A 16,037-nucleotide genomic window follows, 5' to 3' on the forward strand; every position below is an offset into this window, starting at 1 on the left:
GTGACAGCAGGGCGCGGTGCCACCATCCATCCATCCCCCGCCACCGCATCCCACCAGTCCCATCCCTCGGCGTGCCGGGGGTGCCCCCGAACAGCACCTTCCCCCTCCCCTTTCCCCCCGTCATTCCCATCCCGTCCCCCTCCCCTCATTCCCATCCTTTCCCCTGTCCCTCCCCTCCCCGTTACCATGACGACCATCCCCCGCCCCCCGCGCGGTTGCCATGGCGAGCGCGCGCGGCGCGGGGTGGGCGTGTCCCCCGGCGAGGAGGGGCGTGCCGGCGATTGGCCGGGGGCGGCCCCACGTGACGCGGGCATGCAAATGAGGCGCGGCCTCGCGCCGCCGCCGCCGCCGCCGCCTGAGGGAGGAGGGACGGGCCGAGGGAAGGGAGGAGGAGGAGGGACAGGAGGGAGCGGGCCTGGCCCGGCCCCGCCGGGACCCCTGCCCGCCACGGCACCCCCCGACCCCGCAACGGGACCCTCCTCCGGGCCATGGCACCGCCGCCTCGCCCGGCCCGGCCCGCAGGTACCCGCGCTGTGCCGCCGCCGCCGGGCCCCGCCGGGCTTTGTCTGGGCCGGGGGGGGGCTCTGAGGGAGGGAGGGAGGAGGAAAGTGGGAGGAAAGGAAAGAGGGGGACGCGCATGCGCACGCGCCGTGCCTCAGTTTACCCGCCCGGGCCGCGCCGCCCCGCGACCCCCAGAGAGACCCCATGGGGACCCCAGAGAGCCTCCAGAAAGACGCGTTAGAGACCCCGGAGGAACTCCAGAAAGCCCCAGAGAGACCCATTAGACACCCCAGAGGGACCCCAGAAAGACCCATTAGAGACCCTAGGGACCCCAGAGAGACCCATTAGAGATCCCTTAGGGACCCCAGAGAGAACCCTTAGAGACCCCATACGGACCCCAGAGAGACCCCAGAGAGCCCCTGAGAGATTACAGAGAGACCCCACACAGCCCCCGTGGGGACCCTGCTGCACCCCACCCCCGCCTGCCCCCTCCCCACCCTCCTGCACCCCCTCCTCTGTTTCTGCACCCTATTATTATTATTGTTAGCTCACCCCCACCATCTTTCTCCAGTGCCCTCATATTATCTCAGCCCCCTGTATTGTCTGAACCCCCCAGTATTGTATCTGACCCCCCTGTCTTCTGTCCCACCCATCACTAGTGTTTCCCCCCCCAGTCCCCTCCATCTTGCACCTCTGCTTCTGCACCCTCTTCTTCTTCTTATTATTATTATTATCATTATTATTATTACTTATTATTACTACCCACCCCCACCATCATATTCCAATGCCAGCTGTTATCTCTGGCCCCCTCTATCCTGTCTGACCCCCACATTTCCCTCCCACCCCCACCCATGTCTCTATCCCCTCCCCATCCTCCTGCACCCCCTCCTCTGCTTCTGCACCCCCTGATTATTATTATTATTATTATTGGCCACCCCTCATATTCCAGTTCTTACTATTATATCAGACCCCCTTATTTTCTATCCCCCCTCCTCCACTGGTGTTTTTCACCCCCCACAATCACGTCCCACCCCTCACCAGCATCTTGCATCCCCCCTCTTATTTTACACCCCTTTGTTATTATTTCCCACTCCCCACCATCACATTCCAGTGCCTGCTCTTATCTCTGATCCCCCCACCCCCAATTTTATCTCTACCCCTCTTTCCTCTGTCCTCCCCACTACTGTTTTCCACCCCCCACCATCATATCCCACTCCCCATCTTGCACCCCCTTGGTGATTTCACACCCCCTTATTATTATTATTCCCACCCCCCCACGTTTTCCAATCTCTACTATTTTATCTGACCCCTTCATATTATCTCTGACCCCCCCTATATCCCACCCCTCACCTACATCTTGCACCCCCCTTGTTCTGCACCCCCTTATTATTCCTTCTTTCTATCCTATATTCCCTCCCTCTATCCCATATTCCTCCTCCCATCCCATATTCCCTCCCTCTATCCTACCTGTACCCCCATTCCACACCCTCCCCATGATTTCCTCACCCCCACATCGTTCTGCCCTTTTCCCCCCCCCATTTTGGGCTCAGATCAGGAATTCCAGCTCTGTGGCTCCTCCCTGTCCCAGCTGGGGGATCCCCCAAATCCCCCCATCTTGGTGTGTCCTGCTGATTGCTGAAGATTTTGGGATCTTCCCTTTTTGTTGTTTTGAGTGGGTTTAATGGTGTTTTTTTTAGGGGGGGTTGAGCAGGTATCCTCTGTCACCTCTGGGTCAAAAGTGCCCGCTCTGACACCCCAAATTCCTGGGGGGTTCCAACCACAGAGGGTGGGAGCTGCCAGGAGCTTCCTGGGCTGTGCCCATCCCAGGGGGATTGGCTCTGGATGGGCCTGGCATGGTCCCTCTGTGTTGGGCGCTGTGGTGACCCCGTGTCACACCAGTACCACCAGTGGGGACAAAAGGCTGTCCAGCAGGGAAGGGGATGCCCAAAATCTCTCCAGCTCATGGTGGGCACGTGCCAGGACACAGAGCAGAGGGTGGGAAGTGTCACAGGCCACACACAGGGCTGGGGACACCAGTGGATGTCCCACCCCTGCTTTGGGAGTGGCACCCCCAGGTGACATGGCCCCACAGGCCGCCGAGGCTGGGACGTCACCGCTGCCACGTCCCTTGGGTGCCAGGCTGGGGCTGGGGTGGCCTGGCCACCCACTGTGGCCACCAAGGCCACCCACCGTGGTCTGCAGTGCCCCACCCCCCTGTGCCTGGTCCTGCTGGGACAGCTGTGACAGTGGCACTGCAGGGGCTCGGCAGGGATGGGTGACACGGCTGGTGGCCATGGGTGGCTGTTGGTGACCACGGAGCCTTGTGGTGGCACAGTGGTGGCAGCGATGGGGGTGCTGCCCAAAACCCCCCTGCACCCCCCCCCAGCACCATCCCTTTGTCCCTGTCCTCCTCCTGTCCCACTGTCCATCCCCTTCCTGCCATCCATTCATCCCTCTTCTTCCTTCTTTCTGCTCTTCCTTCCATCTCCCCTTGCCTCCGTCCTTCCTCCTGTCCCTGTGTCCCTCTGCTACAGACATCTGGCCTTTCTTCCATCCATTCTGTCTGTCTTTCTGTCCATCCATCCATCGTCCCTTTCTTCCATCCTTAGATCCATTGATCCATCCATCATTCCTTCCATCCTTCCTTCTGCTCTTACCATCCTTTCCTTTCCTTCTTCCTTCCTTACTTTCATCCATCCTTCCTCCCTCCTCCCATCCCTTTCCCCTTTCTGTCCATCCATCCATCCATCCATCCTTCTGTCCATCCCTTTCCTCCCCTGGTCTGTCATTCTGTCTCTCCTTCCATCCTTCCCTTCATCCCTTTCCTACTTCCACCAGTCCTTCTGTCTGTCCGTTCCTACTTCCACCTTTCCCTTGGTCTCTTTCCTTCCATCTCTTCCCTACTTCCTTCTGTTCTTTGACCCTTTCCTACTTCCCTCCTTCCCTTCCCTCATTTCTTTCTCTCCTTCCCTCCTTCCTTCATTTCCTTTTGTCTGTCCATCCCTTCATCCCACTCCTCCTCCAGTCCATCCTTCTGTCCATCTCTCTTGCTCCCATCCTTCCCTTCCTCCTTCCCTCTGTCCTGTCCATCCCTCCCTCTGTCCATGCTCCCATTCCCCATCTCCCAGGGTGTTTACCCCCAGTTTTGGTGGAGGAGGATGAACCATGGCACCTCCTGCTGTTCTTCCTCCCTCCCACCTTCCTCCTCCTCCTCAGTCCTGGCCCCTGGCCCTCACCCGGCCATGGGTTTTTGCGGGGTGCTCCTCTAACCGTGGTAGCCCAGCCTCAGGGTGCTGCAGGGTGCCCCTCTCACCCCTTTCTCCCCCAGCTCTAGCCTGACCCGACCCCCCTGCCCGGCCCCACCATGGAGAACGAGCAGCTCCCGGCCCCGGCCCCCGCCAGCAGCTCCGGGGGCACCGCCCCGACCGCCGCCAGCACCGCGGCCACGCGCCCGCCCGGGCCCCAGATCTCCGTGTACAGCGGCATCCCTGACCGCCAGACCGTGCAGGTACAGCCCTGGGGGGTTTCCTGGGGAGCTCTGGGGGGTCATGGCGCTGCCCAGGGCCACGTTTGCCCCCCTGCCACCACAGGTGATCCAGCAGGCGCTGCACCGGCAGCCCAACACGGCGGCGCAGTACCTGCAGCAGATGTACGCGGCCCAGCAGCAGCACCTCATGCTGCAGACGGCCGCCCTGCAGCAGCAGCACCTCACCAGCGCCCAGCTCCAGAGCCTGGCAGCCGTCCAGCAGGTAGGGCCACCCCGGGGGCACCCCCGGGTGCTCGGGGTTGGCACACCCCCCTCACGTTCCGCTTCTCCCCGAGGCGAGCTTGGCGGCCAACCGGCAGAGCGGCTCCTCGGCAGGCAACGGTACCCAGCCCGCCCCGGCGCAGCAGCCCACGGTGAGTCCCCCCCGTGCGCTCGGCACAGCAGCGCCCACCTGTGCCAGCACCCTGACCTTGTCCCGACACCCTGTTCCAGATCAACCTGGCGACGTCGCCGGCGGCGGCGCAGCTGCTGAACCGGGCGCAGAGCGTGGGCCCCGGCGCCTCGGGCATCGCGCAGCAGGCGGTGCTGCTGGGCAACGCCGCCTCACCCGCCCTCACCGCCAGCCAGGCACAGATGTACCTGCGGGCACAGATGGTAAGGGGCACCCCGCGGCACTGTGGGGCCGGTGGGATGTGGAGGGCATCGTGGTGAGGGGCAGCCGGCACCCACGGGGCGCCTGTCATCCTGCTGTGGGGTGGTCCAGACCCATGGGGTGCCCGTCGTCTCACTGTGGGGTGCCCAGAACCCTTAGGGTCCCCATGGTCCTTCAGCAGGGTGGCTGGGACCCAGAGGGTGCCCGTCATCCTGCTACGGGTGCCCAGGAATCCTGGGAGACCATCATCCCACAGTGGGATGGCCAGGATCCATAAGGTGCCCATCATCCCACTGCAGGCATGTCCAGACCCATTAGATGCCCACTGCCTCATTGTGGAGTGCTCAGGACTCACAGGGTCCTCAAGATCCTTCAGCAGGGTGGCTGGGACCCATAGGGTACCCATCATCCTACTGTGGGTGTCCAGGACTCATGAGAGGCCATATCCCATAGTGGGATAGCCGGGACCCACTGGGTGCCCATCATCCCACTGTGGGTGCCCAGAACCCTTAGGGTGCCCATTCTCTCACTGTGGGGTAGCTGGGACCCATTAGGGTGCCCATCCTTCTGCTGTGGGTGCCCAGGACTTGTGGGGGGCCCATCATCCTGCTGTGGGGTGGCCAAGACCCATGGGAGGCCCATCATCCCATAGTGGGATGGCTGGGACCCATTGGGTGCCCATTGTCTTGCTCTGGGGTGCCCAGAACCCATAGGGTCCCCATGGTCCTTCAGCAGGGTGGCTGGGACCCATAGGGTGCCCATCATCCTACTGTGGGTGCCTAAGGCTCGTGGGGGGCCCATCATCCCATGGTGGGATAGCCAGGACCCATGGGGTGTGCCCATTGTCTCACTGTGGGGTGGCTGGGACTCATAGGGTGCCCGTGGTTGTGCTCTGGGGTGCCCACGGTCGTGCTCTGGGGAGCCCAGGACCTATGGAGGTGCCCATGGTCTTGGTGTGGGGTGCCTGGGACCCCATAAGGGGCCCTGTCCCTGTAGGGTACCCGTTACTCTGAATGGAGTGCCCATCACCCCATCGAGGGGTGCCCAAGCGGGTGCTCTTTGCTTTTGTAGGGGGTGTCTGGACCCTATAGGGTGCCCCCCATTCCCCTGGGGGTGCTCAGACCCTATAGGGTTTCCATGCCACCTTACACATGTGCCACCCCATAAGGGACACACAGGAGGGTCACACATGGGGTGCCACCCCATAGGGACACAGAGGCGGTTACACAAAGGGTGCCACCCCATAGGGACACAGAGGGGGTTACACAAGGAGTGCCACCCTGTAGGGATACAGAGCAGTCACACAGGGGCTGCCACCCCTGTAGGGACAATGTGGGGGGGAGGGGGGATCACACATGGGGTGCCACCCTGCCCTGAGGGACCACCCACCCTGTCTGTGCCCTCAGCTCATCTTCACGCCCACGGGCCCCGTCAGCGCCGTCCGGCCCGAGAGCCCCGCACCGGCCCCTCCTGCGGCCCCACCGCCTGCCCCACCACCCACCGCCCCCCAGGTGAGCTGCCCGACCACCCCCAGCCCCCCAAACCTACACCAGCCTCCCAGGCCCTGACCCGCTGCCGTTGCAGGTGCACAGCCTGGCCCTGCGCCCCGCCGGCCCCCACCTCCCCGCCCTGGCCATGAAGCCCCCCGGGGGTGCCCCACCCCGGGCCGGCCCCCTCGGGGTCCCCCGCCCGACCCCCCACCGAGCACCTCAAAAAGGCCGAGGGGCCCGAGGCCCGCGCCCACCCCCTGGCCCGAGCTGCCCCCACCACCGCCCACCCGCTCGTCACCACAGGTAAGGGCGGGGCCGGGGGAGCGGGCACTGAAACTAAGGATGGTTCTCCTGCCTGTTTGTGGGACCAGCACCCATTTGGGGGCACATCACCCCCACTTTGGGTGCTCAGACATGAGGGCAGGGTGGGCACGGCCTGTGGGGCATTCACTCTGAACCCAGTGATTGTCACCTGCCTGGATTTGGGACCTGCCCCCCTCATCAGGGGCCCTGCCTAGGGCAGGGTCTCAGCACCCATAGGGTCCCGGGGTTACCTGAGGGGTAAGACCCTGCAGTGGGGTCCAGGGGGGCTGGGTCTCAGCACCCATAGGATCGTGGGGTTTCATGGGTTGAGTCCCTGCAGTGGGGTCCAGGGGGGCTGGGTCTCAGCACCCATAGGATGCCAGGGTCTGTGGGGTGAGCCCCTGCAGTGGGGTGTGGGCGATCTGGGTTTTAGCACCCATAGGATCCTGGAGTCTGTGGGGTGAGCCCCTGCAATGGGGTGCAGAGGGCTGGGGCAGTGAGGGTGTGGGCCATGGGGGCTGGAGCCTGGGGGTGCTGTGCTGGTGGGGCTCCCAAAATGTGGGACCCGCAGCCCAACTTTCCCCCCGCAGCAGCGGCGGTGGGCACTGGCACAGCGGGGTGTTGTGGGCACCAGAGTGAGCAGCACCTCAGGGGGACCCTGGGTGGGGGGGGGAGTGTCAGGGTCCCTTGGGACTGAGGTGGCAGTGACAAGGGGGGGGTCCCTGTCCCCCCTGCTGTCCCCGCAGCCTACGCCCCGCTGCAGCCCCCCCAGTTCCTGCAGCAGCCCCCGAAGCCAGTGCAGCCCCAGCAGCAGCAGCAGCAGCAGCAGTTCGTGATCCAGCAGCAGCAGCAGCCGCTGGGCCCCCGTGGGCAGCCTCCCCCGGGCCCCCCCGGTGCCCCCCAGCTGCAGCCCCTGCCCCCCGCCAGCCCCGGCCCCGCCCCCAGCCCAAGGCGGGGTCCCGCAGGGAGCGGGGGGCGAGGGGCCTCCCAACGGGCACCCTGGGGCTGCCACGCGGCCCCACCCCGCAAGTTCCAGCACGCATCGGCCGTCATCCTGCAGCTGCAGCCCGCTGGGCCCACGGTGAGGGACCCCCAGCCCCACCCCTGAACCAAACCCCCAGGGGAGGGGTCCCCAAAGCAACCTCCCCAAACCAAACACCCACAGTGAGGGACCCCCAACCCACCCTTAAACCAAACTCCCCAGGGAGGGGTCTCCAGACCCACCCCTAAACCAAACACTGATGGTGAGGGACCCCCCCAACCCACCCCTAAACCAAACACCCACGGTGAGGGTGCCCCCAGATCCACCTCTGAACCAAACACCCATGGTGAGGGATCCCCAAAACAAAACCTCCCCATGCCAAACCTCCACAGGGAGGGGCCCCCAAACTTCCCCACCCCAAACCCTCACAGCGAGGAGCCCCCAAACCCCTGTGGTGAGGGACGACCAAACCTCCTGTGTCGAGAGGTCCCCAAACCACCTCCACCAGATCCCCACAGTGAGGGGCCCCCAAAGCCCCCTCTCCCAAAGCCTCGCAGTGAGCAGCCCCCAAACCTACCCCCCAAAACCCTCACAGTGAGGGATCCCCAAACCCCCTGGGACAGGAGGGGAGGAGGGCTGGGGGCACTGGGGTTGGAATGGGGGGCTTGGGGAGGCAGGTGTGTGTGCACACGTGTGTGGGTGTGCAGGGGTGTGACTGTGCACGTGTGTGTGTGCACATGCACGTGTGTACCTGAGCTGGGCACAGGGGGGTGGGTGGGCCCCAGCCCTGCACATGTGTGATCCACACGTATGTGCAGGTGTGCACGTGTGTACCTGAGCTGTGCATGCGTGTACCTGCTCCATGCACATGTGCACAGGTTGGCCTCATCCATCACATGTGTGTGCCCGTGCTTGATCCTCGTGGCTGATGTGTGTGTGCACCCCCTGCCCCCTCATATACACGTGTGCACACACGTGTGTACCTGTGTACATGTGTGTCCACTCCATGTGTGTGCACACCTGTCACTGTCTGCGTACACGTGTGTGCCACACGTGTGCCAGACCACATGTGTGCCTGTGTGTAGACACCTGTGCTTGATGGCACACGTGTGTGCATGTGCATGCCCAAACCCAGGCACACATGTGCACCCTCCAGCCATGCATGTGCATGCCCACGTGCCTCCCACACCTCACCATGCCCACCCCTGATCCACACACACCTCTGATCGACACACCCTGATCCACACACACACCCGATCCAAATACACCCTGATCCACACACCTCTGTGCGCACACTTGTGCACACCTGCCCCTCTGCCCACCCTTGTGCACCCCTGTCCCCCCGCCCACCCTGACCGTGCCCGCGTGTCCCCGCCGCCGCAGCCCCCTCTCGGTGTCCCCGAGGGCGCCCGCCGGGACCCGCTGCCCGCGCCGAGGAGCGCCGAGAGCCCGCCCGCCGCGCCGCCGCCGCCCCCGCCCTGTCCCCGCCCGCCGCGCCCGCGGGCCCCGCCACCCCCGACGGCGAGCGGCCCCCCACCCACGGTAAGCGCCCACCCCACGGGGTCCCCTGAGCCCCCCGCGTGTCCGCGGTGTCACCCGCGGGTGACACGGGAGGGGGGGCTGCGGGCTCAGAGCAGCGGCCGCCAGGGGGCGCCCAGCGTCACACGCGGAGGTGGCTCGAGGGGAGGGGCGTGGTCACCACAGTGCCACGCCCCTTCTAAGACGACACATGGGGCGTGGCCACAGACCGGGGTAATGGCCACGCCCCTCCGGGAGCGCGGGCTGCGCTGAGGGGGCGTGGTCAGCGAGCGCTCCCTCCCCTGTGTGGGCCAAGGCCACGCCCCTCAGCGCGAGACTCCGCCCTCTCGTCGGGGACGCGCGAGGGTGGGCGAGCTGTGGGGGGAGGGGGCGTGGCCATCCCCGAGGCTCCGCCCCCGTGGCGCGCGCGGCGGCGCTGTCCAATGGGCGCTGAGCGGGGGGGCGTGTCCCGCCCCTGGCCCCGCCCCCTGTGCCGCCGCCTTTGTCCCCGCTTCGGCCCCGGCCCCGCTCCTGGGCCGCTCCTGCCGCCACCCCCGGCCCGGCCCCCGCCATGGCCCCCTGACCCGCTGAGCGCACGGTGAGTCAGGGCGAGCGGGCCGGGCCCGCTGGGGCGGCGGCCAACGCTCTGACCTCACTTCCGCATCCGCCCCCGGCGCGGCCCGGCCCCGCGGCCCCGGCGAGGGAGGGGCGGCGGAGCGGGAGCCGCCGCCGGACAAAGGTGATGGGGCCGCCGGGGCCGAGCGGGGCCCGCCGGGCCGGGCCGGCCCTGAGGGGGCACGGGGAGGGGCGGCCGGGCCGGGGCCGAGCGAGGGGTGCCGGGATCGTAGCGGGGGACATCGGGCCTTGCCGCGGCGTCCCGGGGGCTGTGGGGACGGAGCGGGGCCTTGCCCGGGGAGTTCGGGGCTTTGCGGGGGGAGATGGCGGCTCTGCGGGGCTCGCTCGGGCTTTGTTGGGGGCGTGCCGGGGCCTTACTGGGGGAGATTGGGGATTTACTGGGGGAGATTGGGGCCTTACTGGGAGAGATTGGGGGTTTAGTAGGGGAGGTTGGGGATTTACTGGGGGAGATCGGGGTTTTCCTGGGGGAGATCGAGCCTGGCCGGGGCCTCACTGGGGCTGACCCGGTGCCTCCCTGAGCCTTTCCCGGCCCTTCCCGGGGTGTCCGGGCTATTCCGGGGTCTCTCCCCCTCTCCCCCCTCCCTGGGAGCGGCGCAGCTGCCGCCCGTGCCAGCTGTATGGAAATCACGGCCCCGCGTCACCGTCACCTGACCCCGCTCCTTGTGTCTGTGTCTGTGTGTGTCCCCCCCTCCTCCCGGGGTGTCCCCAGAGCCCCCCGAGCGCCTCCATGCGCAGCCCCGCATTCCCGGGATGACCTCGGGCTCCGGCAGCGCTGCCGCCACGGTCGCCGGCGCCGCCCCCCACAATGGTGAGAACAAACCACCCCAGGCCATCGTGAAACCCCAGATCCTCACCCACGTCATCGAGGGCTTCGTCATCCAGGAGGGCGCCGAGCCCTTCCCGGTAACGTATCCCGGGGGCTGCGGGGGTGGGAAAGGGGATCCTGGGGTGGAGGGGTGGGGAATGGGGGCACCTGGAGTGGCTTGAACCCCCCCCAGATCCTCACCCACATCATCGAGGGTTTCTTCATACAGGAAGAGCTGAGCTGTTCCTGGTAATGTATCCCACTTTCCAGACCTGTATTCCAGGGATTGGGGTGCTGGAGGGGTTGGCAGTGAGGCACCCAAACAGTCTTGAACCCCCAAATCCTGCCCTGTGTTACTGAGGGGTTTGTCATCCAAGAGAGGGCTGAGCTGTTCCTGGCAGTGTATCCCACAATCCAGACTCGTGTTCCAGGGGTTGGGAATGGGGCACCCAAATTGTCTTGAACCCCCAAATCCTCCCCTGTGTTATCGAGGGGTTCACCATCCAGGAAGGGGCTGAGCTGTTCCTGGTAATGTATCCCACTTTCCAGATCTGTATTCCAGGCATTGGGGGGGGGCTAGGAATGAACTCCTGGATTTGGGGAGTTGGGAATGGGGCCCCCAAACCATCTTGACCCCACAGATCCTCACCCAGGAAAGGGCTGAGCTGTTCCCTGTGATGTATCCCACACTCCATGCTCTTATCCCCTGACTTGGGGGTTTGGGAAGGAGCTTCTGGATTTGGGGTATCTGGAAGGGTAACCCCAAATTGTCCCCCGTGTTATTGAGGGGTTCATCTCCCAGGAAGGAGCTGAGTCATTCCCTGTAATGTATCCCTGTATCCATATCCTTATTCCTGGATTTGGGGGTGTTGGGAATGAGGCATAAAGGAAAGGGCAGAAGCATTCCAGGTAACGTATCCCATTTCCATGTCCTTCCTCCTGGGTTTGAGGGGTTGGGTGCCCCATTCCCAGACAATTGGGAACCCCCAAATCCTTTCCCACATTACTGAGCTCTTCATTATCCAGGAAGGGGCTGTACATTCCCAGTAATGTATCCCCCTCTACCTGTCCTTCTTCCTGGATTTGGGGAATTGGGAAGTGGGTTCCTGCATTTAGGGGTTGGGAATGGGGCACCCAGACAATTGTTAGACCCCAAATCCACACCCACATTATCATCACCCGGGAGGGGGCTGAGCCATCCCAATGCAACGTTTCTTGTCCTCATTCCTGGTTTAGGGAAATTGGGCAGTTCCTCCCGGCTCTGTGGATACAGGAGGGGGGTCTCCCAAATTTAGGGGGCTGAAAATGGAGCACCCAGACAGTTATGGCCCCCCCAAATCTACACACACATTATCATCAGTGGGGAGGGGGCTGAGCCCTCCCAGTACCCCATTTCTTGTCCTCATTTCTGGATCAGGGAAGTCGGGCAGTTCCTCCCAGCTCTGTGGATGCAGGGTGGAGGAGTCTCCCAAATTTAGGGAGTTGGGAATGGGGCACCCAGACAGTTGTGATCAACTGTCCTCACCCACCTTATTGAGCTCTTTGTCACCTGGGAAGGGGCTGAGCCGTCCCTGGCACCTCATCCCCTACCCTCATTCCTGGATTCGGGAGGTTGGGCAAGTTCCTCCTGGCTGTGGGTGCAGGAGGGGGGTCTCCCAACGTTAGGAATAGGGAATGGGGCACCCAGACAATCACGAACCCCAAATCCTTACCCCCATTATCAAACATTTCATCACCCGGGAGGGGGCTGAGCTGTCCCGGTACAACATTTCTTGTCCCCGTTCCTGAATCAGGGAAGTTGGGTTGTTCCTCCTGGTGTTGTGGCTGCAGGAGGGGGATCTCCCACATTTAAGGGGCTGCAAATGGGGCCCCCAGACAATTGTTGGGCCCCCAGACAATTGTTAGACCCCCCAAATCCACACCCACATTATCACCACGCGGGAGGGGGCTGAGCCATCCGCAGCACCACATTCCCTGGATTTGGGAAGTTGGGCAGTTCCTCCCGGCTCTGTGGCTGCAGGGTGGGGCTCTCCCGGGTGTGGGGGTGCAGGGGCAGCCCCCCCACGCGTGCTGTGCCGTGGCAGGTGGGGCGTTCCTCGCTGCTGGTGGGGGCCCTGCACAAACAGTATGCGCAGGAGCTGCTCCCGGACAAGCTGCCACCGCAGGACAACACCACCACCACCGACTCGGACATGGAGGAGCCCTACCTGCAAGGTAGCGCCCAAATCCCCGCCAGAACACCCCCAAAAACTCCTCCCTGGGGGGACAGGGGGGCTGAGCTGGCTGTTTCTCTCTCTGGGTGTCCCCCCGCGCCCCCCAGAATCCAAAGAGGAGGGGAACCCCCCCAAGCTGAAGTGTGAGCTCTGCGGCCGCGTCGACTTCGCCTACAAGTTCAAGCGCTCCAAGCGCTTCTGCTCCATGGCCTGTGCCAAGAGGTAACCCCAGCACACACCTGAGCAGTGGGGAGACCCACAAATCCATTTTGGGGGGGGATGGGAAAACCCTAAAATCCGTCTGGTGGAAGGAGGGTAATCCCAAAATGTGCCTGGGGGAATGGAGGGAACCCCAAAGTCCATCTGGGGATGGGGGTAACCCCAAAACCCACCCGGCCTCCCCATGTCAACAGGATAGAGGTAACCCCTAAATCTATTTGGCAGCGTAGAGGTAACCCTGAAAGCCACCTGCCCCTCCCTCACCCTCAGTGGAGTAGAGGGAACCCCAAAACTCCGTCCAGTGGGGTAGAGGGACCCCTAAAACCCACCCACCCCCTTGGCAGGATGGGGATAACCCCAAAATCCACTTAGCAGTGTGAGGGTGACCCCCAAAATCCACCTGACCTCCACCCCATCAGGGTAGAGAGAACCCCAAAACCCACCTGATGGGGTGGCAATAGGCCCGAAATTCACTCAGGAGGGTGGAGATAACTCCAAAATCCACTTAGGAGGGTGGGGGTAAACCCCAAACCCCCCCCTTCCCGTGGGGTGGCTCCCCCTGAGCCGTGTCCCCCCGCAGGTACAACGTGGGCTGCACCAAGAGGGTGGGTTTGTTCCATCCCGACCGCACCAAACTGCAGAAACCGGGGGGGCCCCCCCACGGGCGGCGCCGCAGCTGCAAAGGGACCCTGCCCCCCCTGGGCAAGGACAGCAAGAAACAGGTGAGGGGGCACCAAGGCAGGGTTTGTCACAGAATTCCAGGGACACGGGCTGGGCACTGAGGCTGCAGCTGGGACACGGGGTGGGTGCTGAGGCCAGGATTTGTCCCTGAATTTTGGGGACACAGGCTGGGGGCTGGGGCCGACGGTTGTCCCCATTTTTGGGGATGGGTTGAGCACCAAGGCTGGGGTTTGTCATTGAATTTTGTGGAGGGGTTGAGCACTAAGCCTGGGATTGTCCCCATTTGGGGGGGACATGGGGTGGAATCTGAGGCCAGGGTTTGTCCCTGTATTTTGGGGACATGATGGGGGTGCTGAGGCCGGAGTTTGTCCCTGAATTTTGGGGGCAGGGATGGGCACTGAGGGTGAGGTTTGTCCCCATTTTTGGGGCACCACGGCTGGTGTTTGTCCCCATTTTTGGGCGCTGGTGCCGGCGCTGTCCCCGCAGCCCCCGGGCCGTGTCCCAGCGGCGTCGCCGTCGTTGTCGCCGCAGCTCAACCACAGCCAGGAGGATTCGAGCCGCTGCTCCGACAACTCGAGCTACGAGGAGCCGCTGTCGCCCATCTCCGCCAGCTCCTCCACGTCCCGGCGCCGGCAGGGGGAGCGGGACCTGGATCTGCGGGAGATGGAACTGCCCGACGTGCACGGCCGGGACCTGCCCGGGCTCGGCCACCGCTTCCTGCCCAGCGAGCCCAGCAAGTGGAACGTGGAGGACGTGTACGAGTTCATCCGCTCCCTGCCCGGTGAGGAACGGGCACGGCCCGGGAACTGGGGGGGGATGGACCAGGGACAGCCCTGGGAATGGGATTGGGGATGGGGTCTGCTCAGGGAGAACCTCCCGAGTGGAGTTTGGGGGAACTGCTCCAAGAGAACCCCAGGAATGTGGGGATTGCTCATGGAGAGCTCCGTAAGTAGTTTGGGGAGGGGGATTTACTCCCGGATAAATGTATTTTTTGGGGGGGGATTTACACACGGATAGCTCCATAAAAAATGCATTGGAGAGGATTTTACACATGGATAACTCCATAAACGTATTTTGGGGGGGTATTTACACACAGATAACGCCATCCATAATTGTTGGGGGGGGATTTACCCCCTGATAACCCCATACCTGTATTTTTGGGGGGGATTTACTCCCTGATAACTCCAGAAATATATTTTTTGGGGGGATTTACACAATGCTAACCCCATACCTGTGTTTTTTGGGGGGGATTTACACACCGATAACCCCCTAAACACGCTCCTGAGGGGGAATCGCTCCCCCCTCCATCCCCCCTGGAGGGGGTGAGGGGCTCTCAGCTGAGGCCCTGGCGGCATTCCCGACCTTTGCAGGCTGCCAGGAGATCGCGGAGGAGTTCCGGGCGCAGGAGATCGATGGGCAGGCGCTGCTGCTGCTCAAGGAGGACCATCTGATGAGCACCATGAACATCAAGCTGGGCCCCGCCCTCAAGATCTACGCCCGCATCAACATGCTCAAGGACTCCTGAACTGGGGGGAGGGACACCCCCCAAAACACCACCACCCTCCCCACGGGACCCCCCAAAACACCCCCCTGGCCCCGGGGAGGGGGTGGGTGGTGGTGGGGGAGACCCCTGTGAGCACAACCCGAGCCCGGGGAGCCCCCGGGGGTGTAAATAGCCCGTAGCTCTTAGAGCCCCCCCCTCACAGTCTGGGGGGTCACCCCCTCTTCTCCGGCAGGGAGGGGGGGTCCCCACGTCCCCCCCGTGCCCCTCACACCCCCCTCCCCAGTCGGCAGGGCCAAGCAGGATGGTTGCCTTAATGTGAGCCCCTCCCCCAGCTGGGATTTTGGGGGTCCCTGGAGGGGGGGGTTGGGGAGGGGTGGGGTTCACACACACCCCCCCCCACGCTGGGCTGGTTTGGGGGCACCTCAGTACAGGATGGTGGGAAGGGGGGGCCCCCCCCAGGCAGGTAAGGACCCCCCCACTCCCTCTCTCCCACCCCCCACGGCCACCGCGGCCTTTTTAAGAAAAGAAAAGGAAAAAAAATAGGAAAAAAAAATAAAACCCGGCCCCTCCCCTCCTGGGCTGGATTTTGGGTTGTTTTTAATAAACACGGAAAAAAACAGAGAAAAATGGACCCCCACCTTTTGTGCCTTCAACCCCCCCAATTCCCTGTGAGGTGGCACTGCAGGGGTGTCCCCAAGTGCCACCTCAGGGCTGTGCCCAGGTGTCACTGTGGGGGTGGTGCCACATCCCCTGTGACCCAGGGAGGGGGGTCCCTGCTGCCCCCCACATCTGGGGGGTGTGGTCCCCCCTCACAGAGCCTGTGGTGACACTGGTGACCCCAAAATCCCAGTGCTTGGGGGCCACAGGGGACCCCAAAGGAGGGCAGGGGGACAGGAGGGGACACCCCCTGGGGTGGGATGGCCTGGAGGTGGGTGACACATCCCTGGAGCTGATGCCCAGGGTGGAGTGTCCCTGGGGAGGTGACCCTGGATGTGGCACCTGTGCTCAGGTGTCCCCAGCGCTGGTGGCCCTGGTGGTGACACATC

At 63.7% G+C, this 16,037-nt stretch overlaps 1 protein-coding gene across 1 annotated transcript; it reads left to right on the plus strand.

Moving 5' to 3' along the window:
• Positions 1 to 353: 353 nt before the first annotated feature.
• PHC2 (polyhomeotic homolog 2) lies at positions 354 to 15,598 on the plus strand. Its single transcript, XM_050322537.1, is given in 19 exon segments — positions 354 to 522; positions 3,830 to 4,009; positions 4,092 to 4,250; positions 4,324 to 4,401; positions 4,481 to 4,642; positions 6,047 to 6,151; positions 6,225 to 6,310; positions 6,312 to 6,433; positions 7,180 to 7,384; positions 7,386 to 7,434; positions 7,437 to 7,514; positions 8,799 to 8,889; positions 8,892 to 8,957; positions 10,279 to 10,472; positions 12,459 to 12,588; positions 12,695 to 12,809; positions 13,387 to 13,528; positions 13,974 to 14,268; positions 14,858 to 15,598. Coding segments are annotated over 18 exon segments (2,376 nt in total). The 5' UTR covers positions 354 to 522; positions 3,830 to 3,865; the 3' UTR covers positions 15,013 to 15,598.
• Positions 15,599 to 16,037: the final 439 nt, after the last annotated feature.

The sequence above is a fragment of the Myiozetetes cayanensis genome, unplaced genomic scaffold, assembly GCF_022539395.1.
Source record: "Myiozetetes cayanensis isolate MyiCay16 unplaced genomic scaffold, myiCay2020 scf28, whole genome shotgun sequence".
Classification (NCBI taxonomy): Eukaryota; Metazoa; Chordata; class Aves; order Passeriformes; family Tyrannidae; genus Myiozetetes; species Myiozetetes cayanensis.